General features: G+C 41.4%; 1 protein-coding gene across 1 annotated transcript; it reads right to left on the bottom strand.

Moving 5' to 3' along the window:
* Positions 1–395: 395 nt before the first annotated feature.
* LOC143138965 (uncharacterized) lies at positions 396–14,927 on the bottom strand. The gene is made up of 7 exons (XM_076299477.1): positions 14,847–14,927; positions 14,637–14,743; positions 14,533–14,548; positions 14,007–14,298; positions 12,751–12,869; positions 11,928–11,953; positions 396–2,442 (listed from the first exon to the last, which is right to left on the bottom strand). The coding sequence occupies exons 1-7, from the start codon at positions 14,925–14,927 to the stop codon at positions 396–398; spliced, it is 2,688 nt and encodes an 895-aa protein (XP_076155592.1).
* Positions 14,928–18,042: the final 3,115 nt, after the last annotated feature.

The raw sequence follows: 18,042 nt of genomic DNA, 5'->3' as shown, positions 1-18,042 counted from the left end.
TATAGTTGGAATGACTGAACAGTTAAATAGGTGGATGGTTTAAAAGGTTAAATTATTTGCTAGGTAGATGAGGTTTAATATAGTTGGTATGACTGAACTAGGTAGATTAGGTTTAATATAGAATGACTGAACAGTTAAATAGGTGGATAGCTTAAAAGGTTAAATTATTTGCTAGGTAGATAAGGTTTAATATAGTTGGAATGACTGAACTAGGTAGATGAGGTATAACTTGTTGAATACATCACGTGATGCTATACATACAGCCACTCCCTAAAGTGACTATGGGTGGCTTTTGGCCTGGAGCTGATGTCATCAGACGGTGCCCAACCTTCTCGGGGTGTTTCGACCCTTAACCGCTACATCCTCCAGCTGGCGGGTCAGCAGTGGTGGCCAAGTCACTGCCCATCAACTCCAGGCCTCCAGCCCCCCTCCTCCCTCTTAAACCACACCCAGCATGAGGCTCTCTCTGCTGCCTCCCCAATCCTGCGCACAGCTGTCTTCCTCTCCTTGCCAGATATGCCAAGTGCAGTGAGCACCGACCACATTGACTTTGCTGGGAACCCTCTGCACCCGACCTCCACTGGAAACAGCCATGCTTGCCAGCCTTTGTCTTTGCAGTCCATGATGAGGTCCTGGTATTTTAGGCTCTTCCTCTCATGGGCCTCCTCACAGCCTTCCTCCCAAGGCACAGTCAGTTCCACCAGGATGATTTTCTTAGCTTGCTCTGACCAGATGACAACGTCAGGCCTCAAGGTGGTCTGGACGATGGATGGGAAAGTGAGCTTCTTCCCCAGGTCGACTGACATCTCCCACCCCTGTGCCCCCAGGAGGATGTTGGTCCTGGCTCTTTTAACGGAGGATGGCTTTTCTCCTGCCCTGACGAATTGCATTGATGGTACTTGTGGCTTGGTCGGCTGTGGTCTTCTCCTGGCCTGCTCGAAAATGTCAGCCATCACTCGGAGCACTTGGTCATGCCGCCACCTATATCTCCCCTGAGCCAGAGCGATTTGGCACCCTGCTAAAATGTGGGCCAGTGTCCCCCTCTTCCCACACAACTTGCAGAGCGGGTCCTCCCTCAAGCCCCACCTGGCTAGGTTTGCTGGTGATGGGAGTGTGTCATACACAGACCTCAGGAGGAAGCTAACACGGAAAGGTTCCAGCCTCCAGAGCTCAGTCCATGTGACCCTCCTGTTTGGGAGGTCCCATCTGGTCCATGTTCCCTGGGTTGCCAGTTCCACAGCCTTAGCCTTCCGTGTCTCTTCCTCCTGGTGACGAACTTCCGCTTGTACCATCTCCCGCCTCTGCTGGATGCTTGCCTTCCTCCACTGTGTGAAGTGAGATGTTCCCAGTCCTTGCCGACCCATGCAGACATTGCCAATGATGTCTCTCAACTCCAGGGAGCTCTCAGCTTGTCTGACTGCCGTGTCTGCTGCCCACTTGCGGCCTGTTCGTGTTGTGACCCCTGCGTTGCTTACTTGCTCGTCCTTTGAGTCTCTGAGCATCATTGCCACCCTGCACTTAGCCACCTTGAACTCCTCCACCACAGAGGAAAATGGAAGTTGGAGCTGTCCTGATCGGATGTAGAGCCCAACTGCAGTGAAGCTGGGAGGGATACCAAGCCACCGCCTCAGATGTTTGTTCACTTTCCTCTCCACTCCCTCCACTGCAGTCACTGGGATCTGATAGACTGTCAGCAGCCACATAAGCCTTGGTAGGAGCCCATGCTGGTATATCCAGGACTTGAACTTGCCGGGTAGGCCTGACTTGTCAATCCTCCTTAGCCACTCGTCTGCCTGATTTACAGTGTCAGAGATGTTGTTTCTGTCACTGAGGGTGTCGTCGTACCACTTCCCCAGGCATTTAATGGGGTTCTCCCTGATTGTAGGGATCTGCTCGCCTTGGACATGCAGTTCGAAAGCCTCTGTTAGTTTCCCCCGCCTTATCACCATGCTCCGTGACTTCCTGGGCTTAAAAGCCATTCTTGCCCATGATGCTACAGCCCCAAGAGTCTTCAGGATCCACCTTGCCTGCACATGCGTTGTGGTTGTTATGGTGAGGTCATCCATGAATCCTCTCAGTGGGGGTTGTCTGCTCCCTGCTGCCGTAACTGGTCCCTTGGCCTCTGCTGCTGCTGTTGTAATCAGGAGGTTCATCCCCATGATGAACAGAATGGGGGATACTGTGCATCCTGTTACAATGCCCTTCTCCAGTGGCTGCCATGTGGTGGTGAACTTGGCAGTCTGGAACCGCAGCTTGAATGACCCCAGGTAGCTGTTGATCATCTGTCTGATCTTGTCGGGGATGTGGTACTGCTCCATAGCCTTGTTAATGAGGGAATGGGGCATGGACCCATATGCATTTGCGAGGTCCAGCCAGACAACTGTTAGGTTGCCCTGGCTCCCCCTGGCCTCCTGGATCAGATGGCTGATCCAGGCTGAATGACTGAACAGTTAAATAGGTGGATAGTTTAAATGGTTAAATTATGTTGTGGACAGAGGAAACGGTTGAACAAGATGTGTTTAGTCTTATTATATTAAGAGAATGAGACTGTATGCCTGAGAAACTGACAGTTGATGCAGGTGGCCGGAACACCTGGCCTAGGATTCTAATTGCTTAAGTGCTCCATTATGATGTCATCAGCCCATGTTATGGGGAAATTTTGAATAGTTTTTAATTAATAGTTTAAAAAGTATAAAAGTTACAAAGCTGAAAAATACATAACACCCATGTCCTAAGTAAGACCTACGTAACATAGTTTGAATTAAGTTTCTACATTAAACGGTTGAAGCTGCATTAACTGCGTTAGAATATAACTAGAAAAGCATTTCCTGAAGGAAATACAGTGCATGAAAATGCAAAAAATATGATGTAAAATATCATACAGAGTAAAAACAAACTATATTGGTTGCTAGGTAGACGAGGTTTAATATAGTTGGCATGACTGAACAGTTAAATAGGTGGATAGTTTATATAGTTAAATGATTTGCTTGGTAGATAAGGTTTAATATAGTTGGAATGATTGAACGGTTAAATAGATGGATAATTTAAATGGTTAAATTATTTAGGTAGATAATTGACAATAAATGACAGTTGGAATGGCTCTAATGTTTGCTAGCAGTTATGCAAACTATGTTATCAAAGATAATAATGTTAACCAAGTTACTTAACTTAGTTAACTTAGCTAATGTTTTCATATTTAGTAGTTATGCTAACTAGCATGCTAACTATGCTAACCATGTTACTTAGTTAACTTAGCTAATCATTTTTAGCAGTTTTGCTAAAAATGCTAACTAGCATGTTAGCATGCTAACTATGCCAACCATGTTACTTAGCTAACTTAGCTAATCATTTTTAACAGTTATGCTAACTATGCTAACTAGCATGCTAACATGCTAGCATGCTAACTATAATAACCATGTTACTTAGCTAACTTAGCTAATCATTTTTAGCAGTTTTGCTAAAAATGTTAACTAGCATGTTAACATGCTAGCATGCTAACTATGCTAACCATGTTACTTAGCTAACTAGCTACAGTGGGTAGGAGTCATAGTTGATGACAAGTAACAGTTACAATGGCTGAACAGTTGAAAAGTTCAGTAGTTTAAAGGGTTAAATTGTTTAACAGTGAAATATTGTAGTGAGGACTTTTATTTTAAAACAGTTTTTGGCAGAGGAAGCAGTTGAATAGGGTGTGTAGTCTTAATAGGGCCAGTTTGTATGCTTAAAGCCTGAGAATGGCAGTGGGGACAGGTGGCCTGAACACCTGCCATAGGATTCTAATTGCTGTGATGTCATAAAGGCCTAATGTTAAATCAATGGGGAAATTTTGATAGTTTTTAATTAATAGTTTAAAAAGTATAAAAGTTACAAAGTTGAAAAATACAAAGCCCACATGTCCTAAGTAAGACCTACGTAACATAGTTTGAATGAAGTTTCTACGTTAAACGGTTGAAGCTGCATTAACTGCGTTAGAAGAAGAATAATAACTAGAAATGCAATTCCAAGGAATTACCAGTGCATGAAAATGCTAAAGTTGTGATGTAAAATATCATGTATAGTTAAAACAGATAATACAGAGATGTTACTACGGTGATGCTAGGATAGACATGGTGGTTGCATAGCTTAATAAAAGTTAATAGTTTAAAAGTAGACTGTTTAAAAGCTGAATGTAGATAGTTTAAAAGTTGTTGATAGACAGTAGATAGTTTAAAAATTGTTGATAAACAGCTAGTTTAATAGATAGTTTAATGATAGTTTAAAAGTAGACCATTTAAAAGTTGAAGGTAAATAGTTTAAAAGTTGTTGACAGACTGGAAGTTGAATGAATGTTGATATTCAAATAGTTTAATGGCTGTGTATAGGTAGATATTTGACGATAACTGAAAGTTGGAATGGCTCTAATGTTTGCTAGCAGTTATGCTAAGATTTTTAACTATGCTAACCATGTTACTTAGCTAACGTTTTCTAGCAGTGCTAGCAATGCTAACATGCTAACCATGCTACTTAGCTAACTTAACATTTCCTAGCACATTTTCTAGCAGTTTTGCTAAACATGCTAACTATGCTAGCAATGTTAGCATGCTAACTATGTTAACCATGTTACTTAGCTAACCTAGCTAATCATTTTTAGCAGTTTTGCTAAATATGTTAACTAACATGCTAGCATGCTAACTATGCTAGCATGCTAATTATGCTAACCATATTACTTAGCTAACCTAGCTAATCATTTTTAGCAGTTTTGCTAAAAATGCTAACTAACATGTTAATATGTTAGCATGCTAACTATGTTAACCATGTTACTTAGCTAATCATTTTTAGCAGTTTTACTAAAAATGCTAACTAGCATGCTAACTATGCTAACCATGTTACTTAGCTAACTTAGCTAATTATTTTTAGCAGTTATGCTAACTATGCTAACTAGCATGCTAACATGCTAATTTTGCTAACCATGTTACTTAGCTAACCTAGCTAATCATTTTTAGCCGTTTTGTTAAAAATGCCATAGGATTCTAATTGCTTAATGGCCGTATTATGATGTCATAATCGGCAATGTTAAGTCTATGGGGATTTTGAAAAAGTTTTTCTCTAATAGCACTATTAAACAATGTAACCCATTAATCTACTGAACTTTTTACATTACATTTTTAAACGGTCTAGCTCATAGGTATATACACTAGATGTCGCCTTCTGCTTCTCAGCATGCGTCAACACCGCCACCATCTTTGTACAGGGATCTGAAGCGCTAAACTAGTTCTCCTGTATTGTCAGCGTTACTGATTTAGCGACGTTTGGCCATCCCCAGCGATAGAAAACCTTTTTAGCGATTAGCGACAAATTTGGGAACTTCTCACAATGATGACAGATCGGCTTCTTTGTTGTTGAAACATAAGAAAATCACCTTTCTCATGGCTTTGTCATTTATGAATTCAGCTACATCTCGTTGGCACATGGCACTGACCCATGATTTAAAAGTAACGACTGGCGTAGCCTATGTAGGCCTAGTAGCAGAGGTAAATGTTCTACAGATCTACAGCAACTTCTGGTGAGATTACAACTTAGCCTACATGAGTAAACGAGAAGAGGGATATGTGGCCTCAACCAGAGCCTGTCTAGAAGAGCCTGTTTACTTTCATTGTATCGAACCTGGTTGCAGTTTACTCATTGTTCCTCTAGGGGCCGCCGCTAGCTAGTGCAGAATGAATGGGAGTCTATGGGGCTAGACGGGTAAAATGTATCTTTATTATCGTCTTAAGCTTAGTTTTCTCTAGACTCAACCATAAATACATGCCTGTCAGTTGGAACAACCCAAAAAACTAGATAATTGCTTGAGATTTTGACAATTTATGGTGATTTTATTTTCGCTAGATCGATCTTTGCCCAGATTGACGCTAATGCATTATAGAGGAGTGGATCACTGAAGCAAGATGGCGTCTCGATTGACGCATTCGTTCCAATGAACAGCAGTAGTCAAGGCGACATCTAGTGTATATGTCTATGTGATTAGCTAAGTTAGCTAAGTAACATGGTTAGCATAGTTAGCATGCTAACATGTTAGCATGCTAGTTAGCATTTTTAACAAAACTGCTAAAAATGATTAGCTAGGTTAGCTAAGTAACATGGTTAACATAGTTAGCATGCTAACATTGCTAGCATAGTTAGCATGTTTAGCAAAACTGCTAGAAAATGTTAGTTAAGTTAGCTAAGTAGCATGGTTAGCATGTTAGCATTGCTAGCACTGCTATAAAACATTAGCTAAGTAGCATGGTTAGCAGATTTAAAAATCTTAGCATAACTGCTAGCAAACATTAGAGCCGTTCCAACTTTCAGTTATCGTCAAATATCTACCTATATACACAGCCATTAAACTATTTGAATATCAACATTCATTCAACTTCCAGTCTGTCAACAACTTTTAAACTATCTACATTCAGCTTTTAAACTATCAACTTTTATTAAGCTATGCAACCACCATGTCTATCCTAGCATCACCGTAGTAACCATCTCTGTATTATCTGTTTTAACTATACATGATATTTTACATCACAACTTTAGCATTTTTATGCACTGGTAATTCCTTGGAATTGCATTTCTAGTTATTATTATTCCTTACCACTTTTTCCATACGCAATTTATCTTGAACAGTTTAACTTAGAAACTTCATTCAAACTTTGTAACGTAGGTCTTCAAACAGATCGGGTTGCTATGTCTTTTCAACTTTGAAACTTTTATACTTTTTAAACTATTACTAGCATGTTAGCATGCTAACCATGTTACTTAGCTAACTTAGCCAATCATTTTTAGCAGTTATGCTAACTATGCTAATTAGCATGCTAACATGCTAATTATGCTAACCATGTGACTTAGCTAACCTAGCTAATCATTTTTAGCAGTTTTGTTAAAAATGTTAACAATGTTAACATGCTAACTTTGCTAACCATGCTAACTAGCTACAGTGGGTAGGAGTCATAGTTGATGAAAAATGTTGACATAGTTGATGACAAGTTAAAAGTTGTTGATAGACAGCTAGTGAATGTATATAGTTTAAAAGTTTAAAAGTTGAATGTAGATAATTTAAAAGTTGTTGATAGACAGCTAGTTTAATAGATAGATAGTAATGATAGTTTAAAAGTAGACCGTTTAAAAGTTGAATGTAAAAAGTTCAGTAGTTTAATGGGTTACATTGTTTAACAGTGGATTATTGTAGTGAGGACTTTTATTTTGAATCAGTTTTGGGCAGAGGAAACAGTTGAATAGGATGTGTAGTCTTAATTGACCCAGATTGTATGCTTAAAGCCTGAGGCTGCAGGTGGCCTGAACACCTGCCATAGAATTCTAATTGCTTAACGGCCGTATTATGATGTCACAATCGGCAATGTTAAGTCTATGGGGATTTTTTAAAAAGTTTTTCTTTAATAGTTTAAAAAGTATAAAAGTTTCAAAGTTGAAAAGACATAGCAGCTTTGTCCGTTTGAATACCTACGTTACAAAGTTTGAATGAAGTTTCTAAGTTAAACTGTTCAAGAGAAATAGCGTACAGAAAAAGTGGTAAGCGGAATAATAAGAAGAAGAAGTTGCCTAGGAAGAACAGTACAGTGCATTTTCATGCACTGTAATAAGAAGAAGTTGCCTAGGAAGAACAGTACAGTGCATTTTCATGCACTGTAATAAAATGCCTTGGAATTAGCCTAGAAATCTAGACGCACCCTAGCGGCGGCAAATTAATTTGCTCAGCCTGTACGTCTAGTATCGAACCATAGGAATTTCTTTTGGCTTAACACCGTGGATGTTATCCAATCACAGCGCTCTATTTCGTTACAGAGTCTTAAGGCGGGCTTAACAGGATAACGACAGTCCTGTGACGGTGAACAACAAGGAAGGTGGCTATGGCGAACGAAGAGCGGTTGTTTGAATCGGCGTTGGCGTCAACTTTGGAGGAGTTGGACTTGTGCTTTTCTTTGAAAGTTGAGCAACACAATGCACTTAAGTCATTCCTTTCTAAGGATGTGTTTGCCCTTTTGTCTACCGGATACGGATATGGTCGTAGCGCTGGCCTATTGCATGCCTAGGCAGTTTGAAAGACAATTCTCTGCCCGCCCCTTGGATTAAGCGAGGTGAATGATTCGATGCCAGACTATACATCTCAATGATATAGGATGGCCCCGCCAGGCTACCTTGGAATAACAGTACAGTGCATTTTCATGCACTGTAATCAGAAGAAAAAGCCTTGGAAGAACAGTACAGTGCATTTTCATGCACTGTAATAAGAAGCCTAGGAAGAACAGTATAGTGCATTTTCATGCACTATAATAAGAAGAATAAGAAGCCTAGGAAGAACAGTACAGTGCATTTTCATGCACTGTAATCAGAAGAAGCCTAGGAAGAACAGTACAGTGCATTTTCATGCACTGTAATAATACCATAATAGGGCCCCTTTAAATCTTACTTGTGAAAAGTAATCCCCCGAGCCCTGTTTGCGATGGTCCGCCGATTTGAGCAGGAATATGCTGCACATTGCTCTGGCATCTTGTTTCTTCTGCTGCAACTATATCGGCTGCATTCCCTGTTTCCAGCAGCCAATGCTGTGTCTACTCTGGCACAAAAGCTCTGGCATTGCAGCAAATCACCCAGACGTCATTTTTTACCTCTGACGTCAGACGCAAAGTTTTTGCACGTGGCACACGTAAAAATTTGACGTCTGACGCTCAGACGTCTATTTTTTACTCCTGAAGAAGTAAAAAATCTACACGTGGAGGCGTTATTTTGACAGACGTTTTGTCTTGCCATACATTAACTCTGTGTAGGACATTTTCCAAAAATATGTCGTGTCAAGCAAAACAAGACGAATTAACTGCTCTAAAGTAAATAAGGTGAATTCTCGTAAATACGTTCAGTCGTGTCAAGCTAAACAAGGCGAATGAACGGCTCTGAGTAAATTCTTATAAATACGTTTAGTCGTTTTCAAGCAAAACAAGACGAATGACGTGAACGGCTCTGAGGTAAATTCTCCGATGTGGCTTTAAAATTTCGCGCCATCCTTCACTGTGCGTCATGTGTGTCGGCGTCACATGTAAACATCCGGGGTCAAAGGACAGGCAAGATGGCTGCCCAGTATGCCTACTACTCGCTTGCATACATAAATAACTTACTAAATTGACGGTTGAGTAGTACGTTCTAACCGACGTTAGTATGTACTGACTATTCGGATGCACCCATTATTTGACCGTGAGACTTAACCCAGGAAAGGCTGTCGTTTTTGAATGGAGAGGAGTGGGAGCTAGGCTATTAGCTAACGTTAACGTTACTGTCTTGGCTGAGCTAACCTCCTGGTCGTGTCATCATAACGCCTTTGCACAGAGAAAATGCACAGATAGATGCATCAGCCGAAGTCCCCAAAGCAAATGTAGGCTACGTTTCAGTCCCAACTTTCTCTAGTCACTTCCAGAGTTCGTGTTTTGGCCGGCGTTAGCGCGCTAGCCAAGTAAACGGCATTAGCTCGCCTCTGCTTGATTGAAATATCAGCTGAGGTAACGCTAATGGGTTTGAAATCTATTTCTCCGAGCTTGGTAGTGGTTCTCTGCATCTATGAAAATTCATTAACAGCAATCGGTAAGGGTAGACTTAAAAGATGAAAGTGTTGCAGTGAATTAATTGTTGTTTTTGTCTCTTGCAGGAGAAGAACCTGATTTTTGGGGGAACATTTTCTAACAGCATTTTTTCATCATTCAGACTTTTAAACATTCAATAAAATGAAATGAAAATATTTCTGGCATCTTTCTGTCTTTATAGATCTAATCATTTATAGCCTAGTGTAAAATGTGCAATCTCAAGTTCCGACCTAAATAAATAAAGGTCGTATAAGCCGGGGGTGGGGATAGTTTTGATGAGTCGTTGAAACATTGGCTCATTGATCGTTTTCGATGATTTGCCGACATCCCGGTGTTACCGGATATACGGTTTCTGAGATTCTGAGTTTCCATGGGTGGAGTCGGGTGGAGTTTAGCGTGAATATTTATGAATGTTGGTTGTCGTGCGTGCGCGCCTAGCGACCTATTCCTGCAACGTGAATCAAATGGAACTGAAAATGTTGGCAGAGATGTTATAAGACCACAGCGTTTTAACATGGTTTTTGGATGTTGACATGGTTTATATAGGAAAAAACACGGTCATTTCCACCACAACTGCTGGTCAAGTAAGTGTAAGTGTTATGCAATTTGGTTATGTTGTAGCCTAGGCCTACTGTCAAACAAAGGCGGTGTAACGTTTAGGTCCTTTGACTATTTCATTAATGTCATTAGGACTGGCTATTTTATGCCTCAGAAGACCATATTGGTAGGCCTACTTATTTGTAGTATCATATTGGATATGAAATGATCTGCTCTGCAATGTGTATCATTTTGATTGTTGTTAGCCTAGTCTAGTCTAGCCTGTGCAAGACTTATTGTATACCGAGACAAATATCTGTAATAAACTACTCTATGTTATCACTTCGTATGTTTCCATTGGTGTTCCTTGCCCAAATTGTGTTTGTGTAGATTTAGCAAGTGTAGGCCTACTAGGAAGACCATATGGCCACAAGCCTGTGTCATAACAGAAGTATATTTAGACGTCATCAGCACAGTTGTTTTGGGACATAGGCTAATCTATAGCAATTACTACAAATGAAACTGTAAACACACAAAAGGTTGTGAAATTATTAGGGCCGGGACTTTAACGCGTTAATTAAGATTAATTAATTACACAAAAATGAGTGCGTTAAAAAAATTGACGCATTTTAATCGTAGCCTATTTATTTTTGCACCGTGGAACGTTTCTCACTGGATGAGTTTCACACGGACCGATTGTACTGGAGCACCAACTAACGCGCATGAGTTCGGTTCAGACAACAACAAACCACATTGGCACAGTGAACATGAACAAAGAAGCTGATGTGACCACAGTGGCCCCGTGGATGGGAAATTTTGTTACAAAAAACGAACGGATGGAAGCGTCGATAAGAGCATGGTTGTGTGCAAGCTATGCAACAAGGAATTCGCATATCACCGCAGCACATCGAGCCATAAGTATCACCTCAGTGCAAAACATATAGCAGCTAGCGTGGACGCTAGTGTGGTAGCTAACGTGGACGTTAGCCTGATTCCTGATGCCTAAGCAACAGAGAGATTTTATTTTTCATTAGGATATTGGAAGAATAGAAGGGATTGAGGTCATTCACTGGCACTTTTTTTAAATTTATTTTAAATGGTACATTTTATGTTGATCTATGTTGTATTACCATGTTGTATTATGTTGTTGGTGCAACTGGCACTTTAGGTTGAATTCTTCATTGTTTTTGCCAAGGTTATTGAGAGAGTTGCACTGAAATTAATTAGATTTCTTTAAACCAGCTGTTGGTAAATCAACAAAGTCTGTTATGGCTTGTGAAGCAACAGAGAGATGTTTTCTAATAGTCAGGGTTTCCAGTGTTATGAATGTACTTGAAAGTATTGTGTTTTACTTTAAAAAACAAAGTATTATAGTTTACAGAAGGTCTACCTATCTATAGGCTACCTGCATTTCTGAAATGTACTATATTTCTAAATTTGGTATTGCTACACTTAATGGCAAAATTTGCACTGGTCTGTTGGACTTGAACAAAAATAAACAATATTTTTGTTGCTTAAGCTTATGTATTCAGTCATTATTCAATGGTATACTAAAAATCCATGTGAAAAAAATTACTTCTCACTGTTCTCAGGTCAAATATTTATATGCGATTAAAATGTGATTAATTTCGATTAATTAATTACAAAGCCTCTGATTAATTAGATTAATTTTTTTAATCGAGTCCCAGCCCTAGAAATTATTTATTAGGCTACTCAGGCCCTTTACAACCTGGGCAAATAAAAAGTCCTTTTGTGTCTGGCCAGTTAACACACTCGCAATGGTACCATCCCTGGCAGCCATCACATTGTATCTTGAAGACAAAAAACATAGGATTCACATTAGTATTAACTCAAGACGTTATATACATTAAAAAAGAATCTTATGTACATATCATACCCAAGTATCCACGGACTCCTGTGTAGAAGGATAAGTGTCTCCACATAATTAACATAATTCACCAAGGTCTTCTGTGGAAACAAACATGGTATTATGAATTCTGATCTGTAAGTCTTGAACTTAGATCTCTGACCTTTCAGGTAAGTTTGTCTGAAATACCTGATTTTTCCAGAAGGTATAGACCCAACTCTTTTCTGAGGTTGGCCACATCCCTCTGGGTGCAGGGGAACTCTAAATGTCCCCCTGTTACGACTGCCTCTGCAAACTGAGCCATAAACATTCAATTCAGCAATGCTCTTTACATTAATTCTATTTGGCAGATACTATTAACAATTAACAAAACATTTGAATATGTCAACACACTTACTTTACACACAAACACACCACATGAAGTGCCATCAGGCTGGAGGCTGTGGGGTAGGGTTGAGCAACTCCACCTACCACTGATGCCTTTACTGGCCATGAAATTCCTTTAAGAGCGAGAAAGGTATGAACCTTTTTCATTTTGCTGCCTTTTCCTTCCCAAATGTTTGTCATTTCAAATGTATCTATGGCAAATGCTTTTGTTGATGAGCCTGCAGCCAGGCTCCATAAATATCCATTGATTACCTGTGGTAAACATCATACATATTTCAAGGAATATAATCACAATATAGGTTATAATATTAAGAAAGGCATTTATAGAAATATACTGATAATATCAAAGACAACCTCGCTCTCAAGTTTCTTTCCTGGTTTTAGATATTCCAGGTCCCAGGTAAAAATCTTGTATGGGCCTATTTTGCTGCAGAGCTTGCCACCCATCCTCCTCTCCCAAATATTCTCCAGCACTGTGAGAAACGGGGATAATATTGCAGTGAAATAGTATCAGCAGGAGCAGCAGCAGCAGGAGCAGCAGGAGGAGCAGCAGGAGGAGCAGCAGGAGCAGCAGCAGCAGGAGCAGCAGCAGGAGGAGCAGCAGGAGCAGCAGCAGGAGCAGCAGCAGCAGCAGGAGGAGCAGCAGGAGCAGCAGGAGCAGGAGGAGCAGCAGGAGGAGCAGCAGCAGGAGGAGCAGGAGCAGGAGGAGCAGCAGGAGGAGGAGCAGGAGCAGCAGGAGGAGCAGCAGCAGCAGCAGGAGGAGCAGCAGGAGGAGCAGCAGCAGCAGCAGCAGGAGGAGCAGCAGGAGCAGCAGCAGCAGCAGCAGGAGCAGCAGGAGGAGGAGCAGCAGGAGCAGCAGCAGCAGCAGCAGCAGGAGCAGCAGCAGCAGCAGCAGCAGCAGGAGGAGGAGCAGCAGCAGCAGGAGGAGCAGGAGCAGGAGGAGCAGCAGCAGCAGCAGGAGGAGCAGCAGCAGGAGCAGCAGGAGGAGCAGCAGCAGGAGCAGGAGGAGCAGCAGCAGGAGGAGGAGCAGCAGGAGGAGCAGCAGCAGCAGGAGGAGCAGCAGGAGCAGCAGCAGCAGCAGGAACAGCAGGAGCAGGAGGAGCAGCAGGAGGAGCAGCAGCAGCAGCAGCAGGAGCAGCAGCAGCAGGAGGAGCAGCAGCAGCAGCAGCAGCAGGAGCAGCAGGAGGAGCAGCAGGAGCAGCAGCAGGAGCAGCAGGAGGAGGAGCAGCAGGAGGAGCAGGAGCAGGAGGAGCAGCAGCAGCAGCAGCAGCAGCAGGGGCAGCAGGAGCAGCAGGGGCAGGGGCAGGAGCAGGAGCAGCAGGAGCAGGAGCAGGAGGGGCAGCAGCAGGGGCAGGGGCAGAGGCAGCAGCAGGGGCAGCAGGGGCAGGAGCAGCAGGGGCAGGGGCAGCAGCAGGGGCAGCAGGGGCAGGGCTCTCAGCAGCAGGAGGGTTGTAAGGTGTATGGATGACAGGGGAAGGTGGCTGGGTCATGTCTGGGTTGTTCATGTAGGGAGCTGTACAGGGGGAATGGGTTTTTTTTTTCTTTTTTTTTTTCTGGTGGTTCCTCAAAATGAATTATATGGTCAATGTTGATTTTTGGAAAGACTGTACCCCTGTCATCCATTAAGTCAACACTTGTTCCATCTACCTTCACAACTGTGTACGGCACTAGAACATGAGGGTCCAACTTGCCACCCTTCCTCTGCTGGCTTCTGATATTCTGCCTCAGCACCCTGTCACCTGCTATTATGGCCAAATGTGTGCCCTGCTGCTGCTTCCTTTTTTGGATTTTCTCCCTGACTTTTGCTGCATTACCGTGCACAATTTCAAATATCTCATCCTGCCTCTGGATGGCATAAAACACCAATTCTTCCGCCACCAGGTCCTCAATGGAGTCATCAACCTGTAAGAGTAAGGTTGCATGTCAATTGTAATGATAGGAACTGTACATGTAACAACATTTAGTAGCTCTTTATTTGTGCAAACCTCATAACTGTGGTATTCCACTGGGATACCTAGCTTCTCTCCTAAACAATAAATAATAGGGGGAGAAGCAGGTGGTTAGCTGCTTCTTGGTCCTCAGTGCAAACATCGTTGGTTCGAGATAATCTGCCCATGTCTCTGGCCTATTTTGTACAAGTTTGCTGAGGCATCTGCAGAAGAATAATACACATGATTTATTTTTATCATGCCTGCTCAGTCATTATTAGCTAAATAATGATTTAATTTGGTATGGTTTACCTCTGGATGGTACCATTAAGTTTCTCCACCAAACCATTGGTCTGGGGATGGTAGGGTGCACAAAGGCTGTGCTTTATGCCCAGATATTTGCATAAGCCGTCATTGATCTAAATATGTGGAGTCAACAGAATTAATTAGAAGTGTTAACAATAATTACACCTATCACTGATATTTCATACTGCAGTATTCTAATGATAAAATGGTACTAACCTGATTTACAAACTCTCTTCCGTTGTCTGTTAAAATTCGTTTTGGTGCTCCAAATCGATAAAAGAGTTTGATAATACACATGGTTACTTCCTCTGCACTTTTAGATTTTAGAGGGAATGCTTCTGACCATTTAGTGAAATAGTCAACCATAACACATATGTATTCATAGTTGCCCTCTTTTGATTTCTTTACCTTTCCAACCAAATCCATCCCCACAACTTCCCAGGGCTCAGACACCTGATAAACAATTGTCAAATAATTAAAACATACTCAGTTCACATAGACAACACATTCTTTCATCTCAGAAAGTACTTACCACAATGGGCTCATATTGGGATTTATTTTTAATGCCAGATTTGTTGCTCTGGCATTGAGCACACTGTTTTATCTGCAAATAATGGGATTGTTGATTCATTGTGAAAAAGTAGTGAAAGGTCTTATTTGAGAGATTGACCATTTCTTGTACTCACCCAGGTTTTCACGTCTAGACATACCAGGCCAGTAGTACCTAGCATTTAGTGCATGTAGAGTCTTCTCCACTCCACAGTGTCCACCATGCGCAGACGTGTGAAATTCCATGAGAAGGGTTTCCACCTCCTCCTTTCCCTGGACCACTTTTACTAGCCCGTCCTTTCTAATGTAGTGAAGTTCACCATCTAAACATAAAGTTTGACTGAGAAGTTCATTCTGAGGGCTTGTTACCTAGGCCAGGTTTGTTTCACATATTTACTTACCTTTGAGGGCAAACTTCTTTGCACGTCTTAGTAATATATATTTTTCATTTTTACTAAGGTCATTGGGCAATCTCCCAAATGACTTCAATTCAAATAGTTCATGGAACATAGAAGCATCCATCGTAGTATTTTTTTTCTTTTCCTTTAGCTATTCTCCTGACTCACTAAACCCACAACTGGTCTGACAAAGGATGGGTGTATATGTAAAGTTTGTTACTCAAAGGATTGTGGGTCTGTAATGCATCACATGACATTTGGGTTTTTAAGGGCCTTTACTATGTGTTTTAACTCTTATTTCAATTGTGTTCTTAGCTTATACTTTATCGTTCCCCTGTTATATCAATATATATATAATCAGCCCATATGTAGTCATTCACCTCATTCGGATGAACTTATGTAGTTTTTTGTCATCCTCCTTGATGAGCACATAGTGCTTATAAAGTGTTACTTTGTTGCATTTGTATCTCCTTTTGGAACAAACTGAGTCTGTATGACCATATTCTCCACATTAACCTTTAAGCTTTTCATCCTATTGTGTATCAGAATGACTTTTATAAGTAGCCATCGTCCATCTAAAGGACTGTTTAGGCAGTGTTTGTGAGATGATAAAACATATTGAATGAATGACCTTCATGAATAAACCAATGTGAGTGTATGGATCATTAATGCACTACTTCCATAATGGCACAATAACAACAACAGGATTGTACAAAACAAGTTTTATTATTGGATAAAATTTGCTTTTATTACATGATATAGAACAAGGCCAGACACACAAACACACACACATGAGCAAAAGGAGTGATGAATACAGACAGTATTTTTACAAGATACTCAACAGCCCAATTCTGGTAGACCACTAGGGTTACATACAATATGTGATGCAAGTAGTTGCTTACACTAGGGTGTAAATATGCTATGTGTCTGTACAAGATAAATAAATCTGATGGATAGGCCTAATTAATTACACAAGATTCTATGGTGGGATACACTAGCCTGGCGGGCCATGCTATATCATTGACATGTATAGTCTGGCATCGAATCATTCACCTCGCTTAATCCAAGGGGCGGGCAGATCATTGTCTTTCAAACTGCCTAGGCATGCAATAGGCCAGCGCTACGACCATATCCGTATCCGGTCGGCAAAACGGCAAATACATCCTTCTTCGAAAGGAATGACTTAAGTGCATTGTGTTGATCTACTTTCGAAGAAAAGCACAAGTCCAACTCCTCCAAAGTTGACGCCAACGCCGATTCAAACAACCGCTCTTCGTTTGCCATAGCCACCTTCCTTGTTGTTCACCGTCGCAGGATGTCGTTATCCTGTTAAGCCCGCCTTAAGACTCTCTAACGAAATAGAGCGCTGTGATTGGCCGTCATCCACGGTGTTAAGCCAATAGAAATTCCTATGGTTCGATACTAGACGTACAAGCTGAGCAAATTAATTTGCCGCCGCTAGGGTGCGTCTAGATTTCTAGGCTAGGGATACACCAGAATGTCAAATAAAACATGGCTTAAAGATCTGCTGTGGCAACAACATCATTAGGTCTATAGGGATTAATAAACAATTATGGACAAACGCTAATTATTGATAATGAATGACTATAAATGACAACTTAATGACAAAAGTTCCGTTTTATTTTACAAAGCTACATTAGCAGCAACATATCAATTAGGCTATATTATGATTTCGTGAGGTAGCCTATATGCTAGTGGTGGTCGGGGACTGGGCAGATAGCCTACATGAATTGCACTGAACGAGCCAATTTCAAACTAGGTTGTTTGTTTTAGCATTGAGTAGGCAAGGTTTAAAACTCATTTGGAACATCACACAAGTATCATCTTGAGTAGCCTACTGACACTTTAAAAGCAACAATGTAAGGTAGCCCATAATGTCCCACTGACATTAAATAGGCCAATAGAAATTCGAAATGGTGCAAGGCTACCATAAGAAATGGAAGCAATGACATTTGGTAGGCTATGTCTATATCTAGGCTACAGTATGTCACAACATAGACAATATAGGCGCAAAAATGCATTTACACTTACACTCGAACACTAGCTGTTGTTGAAATGGTCATGTCTTCCCATGATATCCCATGTGAACATACAAAAAAACGTGTTGAAAAACCATGGCAACATCTCTGCCAACATTTTCAGTTCCATTGTTTCACGCTGCAGGAAGGAATGGGTCGCTAGGCGCGCGCGCACGACCTCATAAATATTCACGCTAAACTCCACCCGACTCCACCCATGGAAACTCAGAATCTCAGAAACCGTATATCCGGTAGCGCCGCCGATGTCTTGCCAATGAGCAAACGCTTCCTAGGCGATGTCTTCTAGACTTTAACGGCATTCATCGGCCCGACATCGGTAAGATTTATGTGTGCTGTCTGGGTAGCGGAGGCCGCAAAACCTGAAGCAGCTAGATCGTTTATTTTATTGTCTATGGAGTTAGCTGA

Source organism: Alosa pseudoharengus, unplaced genomic scaffold (genome assembly GCF_046254945.1).
Source record: "Alosa pseudoharengus isolate Yale_2024_CS ecotype anadromous, Long Island Sound unplaced genomic scaffold, YU_APseudo_1.1 YU_APseudo_1.1_scf_10, whole genome shotgun sequence".
Lineage (NCBI taxonomy): Eukaryota > Metazoa > Chordata > Actinopteri > Clupeiformes > Clupeidae > Alosa > Alosa pseudoharengus.
The sequence above is the reverse complement of the archived record's forward strand: the minus strand, read 5'-3'. Positions and strand labels throughout refer to the sequence as shown.